A 19,128-nucleotide genomic window follows, 5' to 3' on the forward strand; every position below is an offset into this window, starting at 1 on the left:
TTTCACCATGTCACTGTTGGTCACTGATGATTTGAGTTACAGGAAATGAACACCTGTTGACATATTCATAAGAACAGCATACACAGAAACTACTCTGAGATAAGGGCCAGACAGAATGCTGCCCTAGAGGCAGATATTGACCTGTAGTCTACCAGACTAGATTTTGTCAGAAATCACATGTCCAAACAAGAGGACAGAGCAGGACTGTGGTCAACACTCTACTCTATGAATAGTAGATTTGTATGGAAAAGGCTTTTAACTGTGTATATATGCAAAAAAAATACATCACTGGTAAAGAATGAACCAAAGTGCATGTAAGCACTGTTTAGCAAACATTTAAGGTGTTATGACAGACAGTCAGTCAGCCTTTCACCAAAAAGCCCACAGCTCTGTAAGTCATCAACTTAATGAGAGAAGTCACAGGACCAATGAAACATATTGAGCTCGCAACCAAAGACCGATATGAACTCGTGTCCAACCTTTCAGTATTGTTTCAGTTCAGCTTTGCCAGAATTCCCACAAGTCTTCTGTTTTTTCTCATTGAAACCCTAAACACCACATACATTTACACCTGACAGCCCTAGACTGTGACAGCGCTCAGGTTTCAAATCTGCCAAGTTGTTTTATGGCCATTAGTACACAGGATATACATGTTGTTTTGTATCATCATGAAAACATTTTAGCCACTTCACAAATTCACATAAACAGTAAACCATCAGAGAAATGTTCTTTTCCTAATTGTACAAAATCGGGGGGAGCTGCTGAAGACAGAGCCAGCCAGTTGCTGACACAGTCTCTTCCTGAGGGAAGAGGGTGGAGAGTGGAAACTCTGCTCCACTAAGAAAGCCAGGTGCCAGTGGAAAAATAAACTGGCCTTCCAATTTTGAAATAAAGAAGAAAAAAAGGATTTACAGCTGGTGGTGTGCTGAGAAATCCTCAGCCAGCATCAGGAGCCATGAAGGAACAAAACAAAAGATGGAAGTAAAAAAGTGTGCTCTTTAGTGCAGAGGAAGGAAGCATATGCGAGCAACTTCCAAAAGTATTCCTTCCTTTGAGATTTGGCCATCTAATGTGAATCCCCAAATTTTACTGATGAATTCCAGTAAAAGTAAGAAAAGATCAGTGTTTACTGCCTCTGAGGGAGACTGTGACATCACCCATCCAGCCCTCAAGAAAATGTACCCAATTTATGCACGTCTCAGCTCAGTGTGCAAGTCTCTACTGCATTTTGGACTCATGTATGTTGTGCAATGGTTTCTATCGTACTTCCTCTCCACAGGTGTTAACATGAGGGGGGTAGGGTTAAAGTGATACATGCACACATAGAGACACGTAATAATATTAAATCCTTAGCCCAGTTAAGTCCAACAAACATCTGTAAAGGAAGCCCTAGGCCTGGTTAGCCCACCAGGAGCTCTGCTGCAGAGTCACAGGTCAAACACCCGAGAGGACAAACTTCCACCTTCACTGCACTTCAAAAGCAGTCAAAAAGTCACTGGCACAAAAACAGTTAGTCCACAAAAATATTCTTACCCAAAGAAGTAATATAGTAATATCAGATCTTACCATTATTGTGTTCTTTTTATGTCCAGAGAAAGCAGCATGTCATCCTACCGCTGTCGACAACAGAAAAATGACAGGAAGCACAAGAAGTCCTGTGATTTGTTTGGTATACAATATGTTGCATTGGGTGTGTATGACTACAACCAGGTCATGTGCCTTTCCACTGAAAGCAGACACAGGTCACTAGTCCTAATGCAATAACCCCATGTTTTATACGTATATCGATCCATGCAAGCAATCAAACCAATGTTTTTCAAATGGAAAAAAATGCACCGTGATGTGGCCCGGGAGGACGGTAGATGGAGGGTGTGTTACTTTTTTTTTTTAAGCAACCCTCACATAACAATTAACCACATAGTGAGTGTTCAATGTGTGTCTCATTAAAAAGCAATCTTTCAGCACTTAAGGTGGTTTAAGTGCCCTGCCTGCAACAACTGGCAAATTTGAACCACAACTCCAACTGCTCGCATCCCCGTCGCAGCTAATAGAGTCCGCTTCAGAGTTTCAATCTGACAGCAGGGTGTGTTTGTCTATCTTGGCAACGGGGTCTTCAATCACATGACTAAACTATCCCTTTGATCTGTGAGGGAAAAGAGGGAAATGGAGTTAAAGTGACAGAGGAAGGAAAAGCAGCTGTAGACAGAAGAAGAGTACGGAGGGCAGAGGACGATACAAAAAAGGGATTGTGAACGGAAACAAGAGGGTCCAACAGGAAAATGTGTGGGGAAAGAGGACGGGAGATGGGAAGAAAGCTGGAGAAAATGGGCTTTTGTGGGGAAGGGGGGGATGGATGTGATGGCTTTGTGGGGCATGTGTTTCCAGGGTGCCGAGAGGCCTCAGTCTGGTGATATGGGGGTGAGGAGCAGAGGGAGGAGGACAAAATCTGCTACTGCAAAAAAAACAACAGGGTCTGAGACTAATCCATCTCCCCCTCTCCCCCCCCTCTTTCTCACAGAGACACAAAGTCCCTTAAATCCCTTTTACCAGAAGTCCTGCTGACTGGAGCCAGTAGCCTGAAAAGCAGTTGACATAACAACCCTGTGGGTACTCGTGCTGTAGAAATGCACTGACCCGCTTCAGGCAGCACTACTTATGTCACCAGAAAGACAAAGAAAGCGTGCAGCTTCCCCTCCTGGAAATATTTAATTTGGCTACATGTCATTCAAACACAATCAAGCCTCAAAGTTACACTGGACAGCGCGAGTGTGTGTTTTTTTCTCTATTTACAGACTACATTTTTGTCCAAGCCTTCCAAGCTTTCCATTTTCCTCCATTCAGAGAAGCCATTAAGCATTGCATATGGGGAAAAACAAACAAGCAAACACACTCACACAAATGCACTGTGCACATGCAACGAGGGGAACACAAGAAAAAAGAAAAAAAAAAAAAGAAGAAGAAGATAGGCGAGGAGAAACACACACACTGCCTCTCCAACAAAATACTGCAATCATGGAAGCTGCAGCGGTGAGAAGGAAGGGTGGGGTTTATGCTACTTTATCTAGCCAGGAGATCATATACGTGCACACACACAAACACACACACATGCACAGCAGAAGCAAACACCCAGACAGATGTTGGGGTTTTTTTTTTGTTAAATGGGATACATCTAGCATAGTAGCTGCAATTAAAGCCACAACCCCCAGAGCAGGCACACAGAAAGAATTTTAGTGCTCCAGCAACACTTCCAGCACATCGGTTTTGCCAACTTACGATGGAAAATGTGAAAAGTAAATGACTAAAAGCCGTTTCAATTTTACAAAAACCTCTACTGGGTCAGTTAAGCGAGGGAGAACTGATGTTTGCATCCATTGTTCCTTCTCTTCTGCATGCACTTCCACGATTTATATCAGTAGTTCCTGCTGTGAGGCCACTTTTGATCGAATGCAAATATTGTTGCACAACCAAAACTAAATTCAAAAACTGCCCAGAGGCAGGACATTTGACAAATAAATGGGTTTGCACATGTTAAAGTAGCAACTTCAGTAGCTAAAAATGACATGACCTCAACTACATGAGAATTAATCCACTCTCTTTTCAGACAGCTGTTCGATAGCTGTATTTGAAATAAGAGCATGTAACTATCTCTGCTGTTGTTCTTCCTCACAGCTGAGTTGAAGACCCTGACAAACCATAATGAGATTTTTCCGCTTGGCAACAACTTATCAGCATAGAGTTCTTCCACAGAATAGCAGCCTCTGAGATACCGAGAAGAAGAACAGAGAGAAAGAGGACGCAAAATGAGGACTGAGGGGGGGAATTAGTGGGGTGGAATGTCTCATCCTGCCAGTGGGGTTTCTCCCTCTCAGCTCTGTGGTGTCCACTGTGCAGGGCAGACACCATCTGGCCAGCTGGAATGCTACTGAGCAGGGGGTGAGTGGAGGGTTAAAGGGGGCGTAGTATCTTGCAGGGGGATGGGTCATGGCTGAGAGATAGAGTATTAACAGTAGTGGTATTAACCACTTAATGCCAGACAAACTAAAATGTGTCAAGTAAGGAGAAAAAGCAGAAATACGACATTAAACGCTCATGAAAAAAGTGAAGGCCCCCCCCCCTCCGAATTTTCCAAAAATGCTGTTTTGCAGTTCATTCCAAAGTTTATGGCTAATTACATTTACATAACGTCTACTGCCCCACATATGACATGCATATATGATGAACAAGAGGCCTTATTTGGATTTGCTCTGTAAGCTTGAAAAACCTCCATGCAAACTTTGGCTCAGAACAGGAAGTATTGCTGCCTTTAAACACTCCCCCCAAATATGGTTTACCAATAACTGTGCATGTTTTATTCATGGGTATTTCATGGTAACATCTGCCACTCATATGGGTTTGAAGGCAATAAAAACGCTGGCTGAAAAGCACAGAAAAAAATAAAATTAAATTTAAAAAAAAAAAAAAAAAAAACACCACCGCAGATACACTAACTACCTCACTTATATTTTACTCTGAGGCTTTGTTGTCAGTTGACGGTGGTGTCAGATGAAATTCGGCTCTGACAGCTAAAAAAACAAAGCGAAAGGCAGTACGGAGAAATCCCCTGTGCTCCCTCAACGCATGGAAACTATTACGCGTTTGTGCAAATCAAACGAAACCCTGAAGTATAACCATATGTTTATGTGCCATGCAAATATTAAATTGGTTAAACAGACGTCGTTATTGAAGTTGGTCCCGGTGGTGGTGGTGCTGACCAAATACAGTTTGCATCTTAGCGCTGAAGCTGGAAGCGGTCCACTCTAACTGCTAGCAAGGTTTATAAATATGTCTTAGTAGAGATTAGCCCAAGGATAACCCTCTAGCATCTTCCCAGTAGAGTTCCTATTCCTCACACTGTCACATCCCGTCTGGTTTATATAAATATTTGTACTGCTGAACTTTTTGGCTGTGCAATTGACATCAAATCCTACTGAGAGCTGAGGAAGAAAAGATGGGTCAGCGCAAGAAAGAGGAGAGCAACAGGGCTGAGTGGAATTGTGCCTGACTTTCTCAAGTACACTATAGCTAAAGACTGAGAAATTCTCAGTATACTTAAATTCCACTGACCAGGTGAAACAATATCTACTCTAATAACTGTCTTATTTACACTGCACACGTTCCCAAAACAGCTGAGAGTTATAATCTCTCCGGCATGTCTTGGGTCTGTCCTGTGGCCTCCCCTTATAGGACTTGTCCAGAATATCTCATCCAGAAGGCATCCTAGTGCCCGGACCACTTCAAGTGGCTCATTTCAATGAATCCCAGAATGACCAAACTCCTCACCCTATATTTATGGGAGAACCCAGACCCACTACGGGGGAACCTTATTTTAGCCACTCGTATCCACAGTCTCATGCTACCCAAAGCACTTGGACATAGCATCTTATACTCAGTTCTCTCTTCATCACAGCAGACCAGTACAACATCCTCATTACTGCTCCAAGACACTTAAATTCCTCCACTTGGGGGAGCAACTTGTCCCTTGCCCAGAGTGGGTACCCTCCCTTTTACATATAAAACATTAGCACTCAAATTAGATGGCAGAGTCATCTTTTAAACTCTTAGTTTTAGCCTTTTGGATGCTGGAACATTGTTTTGTTTTCATTTTATTCCTGAACCCAAAGTTATTGGTTTCTGACATGGTTAGCCAGCTGTGTCCATGCACTATGTATGCACACTACAGCCAGAGATACCCATCTATTAGCACTAAGTACCACACAATTAAACGGTAGAATTCCCCTCACCATAACTGAGGGGACCTTTTGGACAGACTGTTACATAAAGTGTGATAAAAACTACCTATATCAGCGAGTACCTGTCAAGTTGATTTAATTTAAGTTAGAATAAAAACCAACGAGTTTGCACAACTGGTGTGAAAGGGCGAATTAGCTACAGAGACCGAAAAACGTTTATATAGTAGGCTGGAAACAAGTTATATTATGTTTAATACAGGAGTCTATGAGGACTGATTGGCTTGTGGGATTCCGCCTCAAGTGGCCGCCTGAGGAACTGCAGTTGTTCTGCACCATTCAGCCTAATTTTTTCAGCCCTGGAGGTTTGTGCCCATCTGTACATGTACACTTTATCCTGTCAAAGGGGATATTATTGTGAAGTGAGTAAAGCCTTCTTCAGTCATAAGATTGTGATTACAATGTGGCAACAAACTCAAGGAATGTCCATACCTGCCACCCATTGCTTCTGTCACGACCAGACATCTCGGAAATTCCACTAACGTATCAAAACCCTGTCATATGACAATCATCAGGATCCTGGGCTCTCAGTAGTTGTCACTTCACTCGACTCAAAGTTAACAAAAGTTTAATTCGGGACCTTTCCAATTCATAAAGGTCAGGGACATTGTCTTGAAATCACTGAATTTGATTGACCACTTTTCTGCTAGTGGTTTCCTGTGTGGGTTTTAAGGTCCCAACGTAGCACTGCACTGGTAGTCTGTTGGTGAGACACATGTCAGCAAGTTGTAGTTGTAGTGACAGTCACCTGGGGGCACTGTCATAAATATGTGGAATAACCGGTTGTCCCGTTAGCTAAGCCTCTACCACAGAAAAAAAACAAACAAAAAAAAAAAAACTAGAAGTGATAGTATGAAAATAGAGATAACAATAAAATGAAGCCAGGGTTACAAAAACTGTCAAAAGAAGTAATTTAACTCTTCTTCCTATTTGTGCTTTGTTGATTTTTGATGTTTTCTTCCACACTTCCTCCTCTTTCCTGATGTCCTTGTTGTTGTTCAAAACAATGCTTCAGTCATTCAGTGTTTTACCACTGTCAGGCTACGTGAAGTTTTCTTTTTGTAGGACCTGCACACATACCGTATTATGCAAAAGCCTTGAGCCACCCCGTCATTCCCTTATATTTTGCTTGGGAAATAAGAAGTAGGTGCAATGATTTATGGAAACATATGCAAACATAAATGGAAATACAGTAGACAAAGCAAAACAGAGTGAATCTGAACTCTTAGACAAGTTTTCCTGTAATTTCTTTCAGTAGTCTTCAGGAACAGTTTGCCAGCATTGTAAGGACATTGAAAGTTCTGCTTTGGATGTCGGCTGCCTCCAAAATTACTATTTTATTCATTTTAAACTGTGTCAACTTTGACATTTTTCACAGATTAAATAAAATAAAAATTAAAAATAAAACATCGATCTTCTTTGAAGTGAAACTAAATACCAAAAGATATAATTTAAAACTCTAAGGTGTTGTGTCTACTCATAGCAGACACAACACTGGTTCATATCTTGAGTTTTGCCTTTATGCTTGAATGATTCAGAGCAAACAAGAAAAACAGGAAAACATTTCTCTGAAAACATTTCTGTGAAAGGACTGGACCGAAAATAAGTGAAAAAGCAGTCAATGTCAAGAAGACCTTCAGAAAACCTGGAGAACTATTGCTCAAGATCACTTTAAAAGAATTACAAGACAGAAAGACTCCTCGGAGAACTGAAATACAAAGCAATGTGATTTTAGTCGGTTGTTTCTTTTTTTTTAAATTAATGTGGAAATCTTGGTGTGCTTGTTTTGGTATTTTGCCTTTAGAGTCTTGTTAAAACAGTCATTGCCCAACTGACAGCTCTAACTTTACAGATTTTACTTTATTTTTTTTAAATAAACATCCCTTAATTACTTTTGAGCGAAGCAACACTCTATCGGAGGTGCAAACACCAAAAAACAAAAAAAAAATTTTGACAGTGTTCACAAAAATGCAGAACAAGCCTTAATGACAGGTCTTCAACCCATCTGTCGCTTGCAAACAAGAGGGAAATTTCTCTGATAGCAGAAAAAAAAGAGAACAAGGAAAGAAATGCGCAGCCACCAAGTAGCAGGGCAATGTCCCACGGTCTTTGATTCTGCGGGATGATTCCAGGGAACTGGCCCATGGTTAAGAGCCTCGTACACCTTGTTATTGTTTTCTTGTGATGGCAATGATCCAGGAATTGAGTTTTCTAGAAGAAAACAAACAAGTCTGTGCAGCAAAAGCCCTCATCCACGGCACACTTCTCCACTAGTGTTGAGTAACAAGATCCCTGCAGGGACAATCCATTACCACCCCAAGACTGACAGGAGGTGTTTGGATGAATGATAATACCTCCCAATGCCACTGCAAAACACTTACTTTTGCTTGACAACAATGGAGTCTCTGTCTCTCTTTGTTTATGGTCTTTGCATGGCTCAAAGAAAAGGCAGGTAATGTGCGGCAGCACTATGCAGATGAGAGAGAGGAACTGTAAATAAAAGCAGGATGCATTGTTTGCTGGTCTCATAAACCCATATTTTATTCACAATAAAAAACAGAAGAAAAAAAATCACATGTTTAATGTGAGACATTTTTGCTATTTTACAAAAAAGAAATTTGCTCATTTTGAATTTGATTGCATCAACATGTCTCAAAAAAGTTAGAATTGAGGCAGCAAATGGCTGGACAAGTAATTGGAGCTATAAAGAAAATAGCTAGAGGAACACTTTGCAGCTAATTAGGTTAAATAGCAACAGGCCAGTAAAATCCTATATCAGACATACCTGGTAAACCTGGCAAAACATAGGACTCAAAATCAAAAAGTACCCCCCCCCCCAAAAAAGTACATTTTATCAATATAAACATTTGATGTGTTTCCTATGTTCTATGGTAAATAAGATATGGGTTCATGGGATTTGAAAAGCATTTTGCTTTTATTTAGATTCTGCTAAGCATTTCAACCTTTTCAGTGTTGGGTTTATTCCCACAGAGAAACAGGCCCCATTACAACAGCGATTAAGAGCAATGCTTTAACATGTGCCATCCTGTTCTGCGCCTGACACACAGCACATAGTACATCTTATCAAGGCATCAGGGTTTTTTTTCCCCTGAGTTGCTCAACACCAGCTGGCTCATGATGGTCCTGGGAAGCCTGTTGTGACACAAGCCACTGAAATGCCTTACAATGGGAAAATTACAGTCAAGCCTTAAACACAGTACCCCTGGGATTCTAAAAAAAAAAAAAAAAAAAAACTTTAGTTCTATTCATAATTTCAGAAAAAAATAACAGCGACTCTTGAAATCATACATCAAACCCTTTTTGACAGATGAAAAACATGTGAACAGAATGTAATCAACTCTAGGGTCATCTTTCCATTAAAAACCAAAAAAAGGACAACATTTTGAATTTAAATATGCTTCGTGGCATGTGACAAGAACCAGACCCAATCATATGATCAAAAAAAGAAAAACATACTTCAAAGACAATCATACACACCTCCCCAGCAGTCTGCGAGTATTTGCACAGCCATGGTACTCTGACACAGATAAACACGACTCTGGCTCCAAACTATTATGTGCCAGCTGGAGTGACATTACTGTAACAGCAGTGGGCCCTGAAGCCTTTTCATTTTTATCGCTCTCTCTCTGTCTTTTTTTTAATCACTTTGTTTTCACAGGTGGTTTTGCAGAACAGGCCTCAAATGTTCACTCACTGCGCCCAGGGTTAGTTCCCCTCTGTGGAGAGTGAGCTCAACAACTCTCTGCTGACTAATTTGCCGAAACCTAAGTAAAAGAGTGAGGGGACGCATAAAACCAGCTAACTTTAACATGCAATTTGACATGTCACACTTGAACTGCCTTAAGGGGGGGGGGGGAACCTATAGATGGAAAGGAGCGTTTGGAGTCGTTTTGCTCAATGAAAACAGTTAAAGGGAACAAGCCGGTAGTATGCGTATTCAAGTGCAATATTAACCAGAAAGATTTAAACTGGTGTTATAAAAAGCAACATTTTACTCACACTGAGTAAAATACGAAGCTAAATATGAAAAAGGCGATGACAGCCGATTTACAATGAGTGTTTCGACCCAATGCATGCATCATATCCTTGTGCGCAACATTTTTTTTCCATATACAAAAATGCACGACTATCAGAGATGAGCATTTCCTCAAACAGCCATTAAATGCTTCAAATTGTTCACAGGAAGTACAGTTTGTGCTAATGCCTTCAAACATCCAGCGTGACAGCACCGGAGTTAGTTACGCCATAACAACACGGTCATTACAAAAAAAGGGGGGAAAAATAACCCCCTAACTTGTAAACATACCTGCGACCCACCGTGGAGGTCTCCTTACGCGCCAGCAAACAACCACATACACGTCGAGATATTAGAGACCCTCTGTGATACAGCTGTTCAAACACTCGCTCTGTTTTGGAAAGTTTGGTGGCAGCACTAACGTTAACCTGAGCACGTAGTTCAAGCCGTCAGATAGCGTTTCACCGGCAAGAGCGAGTCCTGCACGACAGACGGCATGAAAGCAAAGTGAGCAATGAGTCAGCACTTGCCTTCTTCAGAAGACAGATAGGCTCTCCATACCACCCTTCACCGAAACTGAGGGGTCAGCACGGCGGAGTCCTGCCTGGTCAGTATGCAGAGAGAGAAAAAGCTGTGATAGCGGCTACTGGAAGCAGGTCGAGTGGCTTCAAACTTAAAATGCTATCTCTTCTCTGATTGGTTGGAACCAAACGGCGGTGCGTTCGCGTCTTTCCAGTAAACGCCCCTTTTCCTAGCTGTAATGTATAAATTATGACTGTGTGTGTGTGTCTGTGTGTGTACAGTAAGAAAATAAAAGTAATTATATACCAAGAAGTTAAATTTAGTAAATGCCAAAAGCTTTACATGACTACATTATGTGTATTCCTTATTGGGGCATTTCTTGTTTGTGCTGCTTGATACACCGCATTGTACCGCACTGATTAAAATAAAAACAATAATTGAGCCAGTGGCAAAGTCTATGATCTGTTAGTGAGGGACTGAAAGCTTTAACACTATTTATCGATCCATAAACTAAAAAATGGGGTGGGGTGGGGGGTATACAAACCCAACACTTTAAAAACACACTCTCCCCTCTTTCTCTTTGCGTGTCACTGTCGCTGCTTCTTATATGTTACAGATTTTGTTACACATGCAACCACATAATGCAAAGCAGGTGAGTTCTATATCTGGCACTCTGGTTGCTCATTAAGCGAAGGCCCGCTTTGATATCTTGCAGCGCACCCTGGTGTTCATTGAAAGGCACTGTAGGTACAGCATTGTGAAATAGTCATGAACCAACCCTTCATTTCTTTATATTTTGCAAGGAAAATGAGAAATAGGTGCAAAAACATGTGCAAATACACATCGTAATACAGCATCTAAGGCAAGAACTTAGTTTGAAAACTCTTAAGAGCTTGAAAATCAGAATTTGGAATGAACACCTTTATTCTAACCACACACTGAACTATCATAGGCAACTTTTCATTTGGATTGAGCACGTAAGACCTTTTGCCCCTGATTTTCAGTGCAGTTATCGTGTAATGTGCCATATCTTAGCTTTTTCTTCCTGTTTCTCTTTCTTAAGACTGGCTTCTTGACAGCCACCCTTCCACTGAGACTGAACAGCTGCAGAGCTAGATGCATCTCTCAGGTCCTGTGTCAGGTCTTTCCTGGATTTTTCCCCTCTTTCTTAAGGAAATGTAGGTTTATAAGGCCTGCAGTTTCTTCCTTTGTCTTCCATTTGTCTGGTTTATGCCAAGTTTACAGCTAACAGCGCTTTGACCTTGTTGGTGCAAAAATTGGCATTTTTCATAGATTCAACTAAAGAACTGGGAACAAATTATGTGTTTTGCAACAGGCTCCTAGTAGCAAAGTGCTTGAAGACACAATTTAAAATAAGGTATTTGCTAAGTTGTTTTGTGCAGACACAACTGTGGTTTGTCCCTTGAGTTAGGTATGTCTTTATGCTTAAATGATTCATAGGTTGGAGTTACGAGGCTTAACAAACAAACAGAAAGCAAGAACAAAAAATCCAGTTTCTTCATTCAAGGCCACCTGAGCAGTAGTTCTCAAGTAAAGGCAGAAAATATTTTAAAAAATGAGGGAATGCTTAAAACCTATGTACAATGAACAGCTTTTACACTGTACTGCATTCAGGAGAGAAAGTAAAACAAAAATTTAATATGTGTAATTTGTCTTTTTTTCATCAAACATAACAAACAGGTTACAAACAGGTTATTCTGAAGCAATACGGTCAGCTCTTGATTTCCAGAATGTCTAAGATGTAGAAAAAAACTAAACTTCCTGCTGTGTGATAGATACAGATTTATAGATTGTGAGAGCATTGTTCACTTTACAGCATTTACCTTTGGCTTCTTTGCTGACTGTTAGCCCTACAGAGAAACCCCCCCAGAAATGCTCATTAATGTTTCACTTTCACACTTCTGGAACAAATCATGCCTAGTTGAGATTTAACTTGAATGGCTTCATTCCTGTCATGGTGTACTTGGAAACTAAAAGGGAATAGCAAGAGCAGATAAGAAGACAGACTGGTTTGTGTACGTGCGTGTGTGTGTACTGTGTTTACATATCTTTGTGGGGACCAAAAATTGGAAATTTACTGTACTTGTCGGGACCAACATCCCTTATGGGGCCAAAGTCCACGTCCCCATGAGTTTGAAAGTATTTTTGAGACTCAAAATGTGGTTTTAGTGTCAGTGTTACAAATAGGTTATGGTTAGGGTAAGGATTAGGGTCAGGCATTCATTTTTTATGGTTAGGGTGTTAGGGTAAGTGGCTAGGGATATCATTATGTTAATTAGATGTCCCCAGAAAGATATGAAAACACAACTGTGTGTGTGTGTGAGTGTGACTCTAATGCCTTTGTCTTCCAATCATGTTTTTGTGCTGGTTGCACTCTAACAAGAGTCATGCCATCACAGGTTATATGAGTTTCCTCTATTAGTCAGAGGCTAATAGACTAATACAGCGACATGCCCTTCTGCGAGTGTGCGCGCGCGCACACACACACACACACACACACACACACACACACACACACACACACACACACACACAGGTGTTAGGATGTGCAGGGTCTATCTACTGAACAGCACAAATTCTCCTTTACGTCAAAAACAATTTGTCCCTGTTACTAAAAAACTGGACCCAATGAATAACTGCCATAAAAATCAGAAATGCATCTGGAAATTTAATTCAGCCTTTATTCCTCTTCTTGATTTTTTGAAAACATGTGTTTTGCAGTTTTCCCCCCCGAAACCCCAAATTCCCCTTTGCTGATACTGATGCAGTTTGACGTCCAGTCTCCTGAAAGTCCTTTCACTCGCTTCACCGCTCTGCCACTCTGCCCTCGTCCAGTAGCAGGTCAGTTTGGGAACACAAGGCCAACCTGTGAAGCACACGTCCATTATATGAATTACTGATGAGCAACAGTTATCAAGGACAGGAGACACCTACACTGAACCTTACAGGGTGGACTCGCAAACATTTTTAAGCAGTTTCTGACATTGCCATTTTATTTATTTACTTTTTATACCTGACAAGACAAAACGGGTGAAAAAACGGTAACGCTGTCAACTCATAATGTAGCAACTTGTCAAACACAAAGTATTCACATCCAGAATCATTTATTGTCTATTTTAATCTAAATGGGATTATACTTTATAAAGTAAACATCATGTTATAATAAACCTGTCTTGAAAGTTGATTTGAGGCCATGAACTAATTCAAAAAGTATACAACAAGGTGTTAAATCAAGTGAGACGTAGCATCATTTTCTCGTTGTCCTCACTATAATCTTAGTTGTCTAAAAAATGTGCATTTAAGGCATTTGCAAGCACTGGAATCCATTGGGTCCTGTTAAAAACGATGTATACCCAATGATTAAATAGCATGTGGAACAACTTTGAGCAGCAATAACCTGCAGTAGTGGTTTTCTCCACATCACCGTGGAGGACTTCTGTCCCACTTTTCTTTACAGTTGATGCACTGAACCCACAATCTGACCCAAAGCAAAACTCATCAGTGCTTTGACCCAAGATTAGACAATAAAGTGGTGGACCATTGCATGTAAATGTAAAAAATGACAGTAATGGCTCTTAACTGATTGCAACATTAATGCACTGAATACCTTGTCTGGGCTCATATTAGGACACATCCAGTTGTACAAGTAGTAATGAACACTCTGGTCAATGACACTGAACTTGAGCTTCTCCAGGAAACTCTTGTTGTCCATCACATCGATGGCAGAGAAGACGTCACAACCTTTCTGTTAGCGAGGGGATGAAAAACAATAACGTGACCATTATATGCACAAAATCAATTATACACAGCTTCATAGCTTACAGCATATGAAGTGGAGTGACACATAATGGCACATAATTCAGTTTTTAGATGATAAATGGTTATATAAAGTGGTCATAGGTGTGAATGGGAGTGTGAATTGTTAGCCCTGCAACACACTAGCAACCTATCTAGGCATTACTCCACCTTTTGCCCTACGACAGCTGGGATAGGCTCCAGCCACCACCCAACCAGAGACCAGAGACTAGGGTAACGAATATGAGGATGTACTTTGGCCTCTGTAAAGGATCCCTGGCTCCCATGCTTTATATGAACTAAGGTTTTACAGTGACACACTCACAGACTTTGCCAGGACCAGGGTGTCCTCCATCAGGTCGACCAGCTTCGTTCTAGTAGAGACAACATAAAGGAGGCGAGCTCCTCTGAGGCTTGTGTGGACCGGGTGATTCAGCACTCTCGAGGAGAAGCTATAGAAACTCACTATATCTGTCAGGGCACCATTATCACCCTGTGTGGGAGGAGAGGAGGCAAATACATTTTTAATGACTACAGCATAATATCATTTTAAATTCCCCCCAAAAAAGAACCCCAGCGAAAAAAACTTTTTTTTCTTCTTCGATATAATTTAAAGTAGAGATACAGTGAGGTCAGACCTCGACCACATAGGTGTCGATCACATTCTCCCTCGGCAGCAACAGATGCTCTACATCTTGCAGGGATAAGATGGGGCTGAGGTGAAACTTGCAGAAGTTTGTCTGGAGTAGTGAATGTATCCCCGGGATATCTTCTCTGGTCATAGGGCGCAGACCTTGCACTTTTGTCACCTTGGAAATAATTTGAGCAAAGTGAATGAAAACAGGAGAAATGCTTTCGAGAAGTGCTGCAGTAGCAACATGCAGCAGTAAACTTCTGTCTCTAGATGGCGGCACAGACTAACCTCAGGTAAGCGGTTGAACTTCAGAGCTCTCTGCAGGTTCATGCTCTGTCTCAGTGCTGGGTGGTTGACCTCCATCAGCTTACGAGGATTAAGTGGGCGATGCCAAAGTCTAAAAGGATTTATTTGACAGAGACATTCCTTCATAAATAAAACACGAAATGTAACCTAAGTGAAGCATACACAAACACCTAAATGTATAATTAGTTATTGTAGATAAAGGCGGAAGAGTCTGGCATCCATGGCAACGTGACAAAAACGTGCTGATTTTATTCCCTTTTGCACCGTGCCTTTAAATTGTGACTCAACTACGTGTGGCAGCTACTACCTGCAGGAGCTTATTGGTGTGGGCAGTACTATGCCAGTGGTGTAGACAGCCTGGCAGAGCCCCTGCTGGTTGACCCGTCTGGCGAGCTCTCGGATCAGCACTGGAGTCATTCGCTTGAGGCGGAGCTTCTTATGAACACACAGGAATTTGACCTGTACCACCCGCCTCTCCCTGCAGAAACATTTTGAATCCCAGCTTTGAGATGTTCACGAGGAAATTGCCACGGTTACGTGCTCTGAATGCGGACATCACTCATCAGACTTCACACAAACACACATCTTTGCATATATTTATGAGCTACTCACATCTCATAAATGCGAACATCTGCAGGAACAGCAGCGATGAAGCCGACTAACTTCTTATTGGCGTCTACTCTCACACCGCAGTGCCAGTGAGCCACCCAGTTAGGAGGCTGTAGAGCCCTTAAGGGAAAACAAATAATGCTGTTTGCAGCACAACACTCATTTCATATAGACATAGTTCACAACACCCTGAAAAAAAAAGAAAGAACTCAGCATGATGTGAATTCAGAGGCTGAATGAATGCAGCAGTTTTTTCAACCTCAGGGCCAAACACTTGTGCCAATTCCTGGAAAGATAGCGCTAATTATTCATTTCAAAGTAAATGTTATTATATTTAGTAGCCCCGAAGGTACTGCTTTATGGAGATCACTGCCAAAAAAAAACCCAAACAAAAAAACCAAAACAGCAGTGACGACATTAAAGCAGAGGCTTGTTAAAGATATGATGTGTTAGGTCAGGTTGGGGAAAAAATGTCCTTTAAAGACATTTAGTGTTTTAATTCGGTGTAATGCAGAGGCTGAAAGCAAAGCACTGTGATTACACAGAGCAGAGTCCAGCTGTGAATCTGTAAAAATCTATGAAGTATGCCTGAGCCGTATGTGTGTGTATGTCTGTGTGTTTCTCTATTAGATAAGAGGTTTTAAAAGGTATTAATGCTAAAAAGTAGACATCAAAAGGCACTACATCTTTTCGGAGCTTACCACTGCAGATATTCCAGAGAGAAGTCAAATCTGGTCGTGTTATCATCTTCTTCCATGTAGTTCTCATTTAGCAGACTGCATAGTTCTCTCAACTGAAATGATGGAAAACCGCTGAATTGGATTCATTTTATTTTAAATAGCATTTGATTTTTCTGAGCCATACACTAAGAAGTTGGTCCTTTACTTCTGAAATGCTAGCAAAAGACTGCCATATATTTTCTGTTATTGCATACAACAACCTACAATAAATAACTTACCACTGGAGGGCTGCTCGGGTCCAGAGTGTCCCAGGAGAAGCCCTGAGGTAGTGAGTAGGGCTCCTTCCGGATACTTGCCTCACCCTCTACTATTGGGCCATGAGTTGTAATGCTGTCACCTGAGGGCAGAGAAATAGACATGACTGCATCGAATGACATTCAGATAACACTATTCTCAGTACAAGTGAATGAAGGAGTGATGTACAAATGTACTTTTTATACTATCTACTATAAACTTACAATATATTCTCAAAAGGTCAACACAAAGTCAGTGTTTCAGGACTTCTTATCATATGTAAAAGCAAAAGGAAGGTCAGCTGAGCATAAAATTTTATATATGTATATATATATATATATATATATATATATATATATATATATATACATATATATACATATATATATATATATATATATATATATATATATATATATATATATATATATATATATATATATATATATATGTATGTATATATATATATATATATATATATATATACACATATATATATACATACACATAATGAGAATGCAGTATCATACAGATGCCAGAAACAGTGGAAGAAAAGAAAAAACACTGTTTTCCAGAAGAGGTCCTGTATCTTGCCGACTAACAATCCACATGTGTAGCTGTGATACGTTTTGCTGTAAAATGTAAGAATGCACCAATACAGTCCAAAACTACTTCTTTCTCTGTATACAGACTTTAGTAAGCAGCCAGTCCAGGCTGTATGTAAAAGATAGACTTAGCCCCCCCCCCATATTGGTTAGCAAAACCCCATCATGTAACCTTGCTTATGGCTCCCTCCATCTTTGTTTCAAATCCAGACCTCATGAGTGAAGGGTGGAACTTACTGAAAACCCCAAGGACACTGCACACTAATGCTGTAGTGAGTGTGAGTGAACCGAAAGGAATTAAACCAGTATTACAATCAGATGTCACAACCACTGCACAGTTTACTGTGCTGGGCTAGAAACCATTAGCAAGGCTTCCTTCTGTATAGCCAGTTTCATTTACTTATAGCTCTGTTTTTGACTCAGCTATGGGCCATAATTTGAAAAATCAACATTTCAGTCTATTCAGTAAGGATTGAAACTACAAGTGTGACTGTGAACTCAACAGAAGACAGTCACTATACTTTCATGTACATGGAATTATTGTTTTCCTATTGACTCCTTTGTAACTGGAGTTATTTTTGCAACCACGGGAGTTTCCTGTTGGTGAACAAGACTCTGACTCCACTAAGTCCTTAATTGTATATAGCCAGTTATCTTACAGATTAGCATAGAAACTGGACACAGAAACAAGTAACCTAATCATATTGGGATAGCTAAAGCTCCATAATTACCTTGACTATTAAACCGCCTTTCTTATAATGCCTTGTTTGTCTAGTCTGCTAAAATCAAAGTTTATAAAGATTTTGCTATCTTTGGACACTTGGACAAGCTTGTTTAAATTTTCTATTTGTGCTAAGCTAAGCTAACCCACAGCTGCCAGAATTATAGCTGACAGACGAAAGAAAAAGTTTAGTGTTTTTATTAGTGCTTTCTTAGGTAGACTTTTTCTAAAAGACGGATTACCCAGTTTAGGGACAGGTTGCGTGTCCCAAAAGCAGTAGGTGTGTTTTTTGGCCTGCTGCAGGGTCTTTGGCAGACCTGGCTCCAAGGAGAAGAGGTGAAGGGCTCTCTGGATCTCCTGCTGCTTGTTCTCTGGCAAAGCATCCAGCTAGTACAGAACAGGACATTGAAAGGACAGGTCATTGTGCAAATATCCCACCTAAGAAAGTAAAAGTTTGACCGTCAAAAAGAAAGAAAAATCAGCTACAGCTAGAATACAAATGCACTGAAAACGAAATGTTTCCAGCAGCCAAATATTCATAGTCCACAAACAAAACATATTGAATATCACAGTCAACCATGCACAAAAAAACAAACCATGGCGAATGGGTCTCTTGGCCCCTGTGGTCTCCAGGCATCGTCCCCCTTTTTCTTCTTTTTGCTCTTCTTAAAGCTACTATTCTTGTCATCTGGCAGCTTCTCATCACTGAAAGACATTTTTAATGCCCTAAAGTTCCCGTATATTCCTCTGTACTCAATACTGAAACTTTAGATGTTCAGTTAATGGAAAACAGAATTTATTGCTGTACTTACTACTTTGACTCAGCCATTGTAAGCAAGTGTGACTCCCTTAAGCTGAGGGTGACTGGTGGTGTTTTGTGGTTTTTTCATCTCTTATCTCTGCAAGCAGTGAGGGGAGGAGGGCGGACGCCTCAGTTACCCAACCCAGCTCCCACCCAGTGGATAGATAACCGAGAACAATACGGACAATTACGTATGACTTCTCACGGTCTTCATATGTCAGACTGCTGCTAAATAGAGTCCTCTTGTAGATTAAAGCTTACAGCAGCTTGATCCAGGTAGAGGTTTTAATTGGTTGGGGCTGTCTAATTGCAGAGTT

The 19,128-nt window shown here is 40.7% G+C and overlaps 2 protein-coding genes across 3 annotated transcripts in view; both read right to left on the minus strand.

Moving 5' to 3' along the window:
* The window catches only part of LOC147323340 (supervillin-like), a 51,943-nt gene extending 41,456 nt beyond the window's left edge, over positions 1-10,487 (minus strand). The window contains exon 1 of one of the 2 annotated variants that reach the window (XM_086303643.1): positions 10,353-10,487. The gene's annotated coding sequence lies outside the window, so the exon portion shown is untranslated. Of the gene's footprint in view, positions 1-10,113 lie in introns of both variants that reach the window. The other variant, XM_086303644.1, reaches the window with a different exon arrangement.
* A 2,575-nt stretch (positions 10,488-13,062) lies between these two features.
* On the minus strand, positions 13,063-18,863 carry LOC147323341 (glycylpeptide N-tetradecanoyltransferase 2-like). The gene is made up of 12 exons (XM_086304772.1): positions 18,822-18,863; positions 18,606-18,714; positions 18,252-18,396; positions 16,668-16,786; positions 16,411-16,502; positions 15,713-15,829; positions 15,408-15,578; positions 15,083-15,191; positions 14,799-14,969; positions 14,486-14,653; positions 13,973-14,110; positions 13,063-13,231 (listed from the first exon to the last, which is right to left on the minus strand). The coding sequence occupies exons 1-12, from the start codon at positions 18,836-18,838 to the stop codon at positions 13,208-13,210; spliced, it is 1,380 nt and encodes a 459-aa protein (XP_086160898.1). The 5' UTR covers positions 18,839-18,863; the 3' UTR covers positions 13,063-13,207.
* Positions 18,864-19,128: the final 265 nt, after the last annotated feature.

Source organism: Aulonocara sp. 'chitande type north' Nkhata Bay, linkage group LG8 (assembly GCF_057382095.1).
Source record: "Aulonocara sp. 'chitande type north' Nkhata Bay isolate Kocher_YH1m ecotype deep benthic linkage group LG8, A_spYH_male_GT1.1, whole genome shotgun sequence".
In the NCBI taxonomy this organism is placed as follows: Eukaryota; Metazoa; Chordata; class Actinopteri; order Cichliformes; family Cichlidae; genus Aulonocara; species Aulonocara sp. 'chitande type north' Nkhata Bay.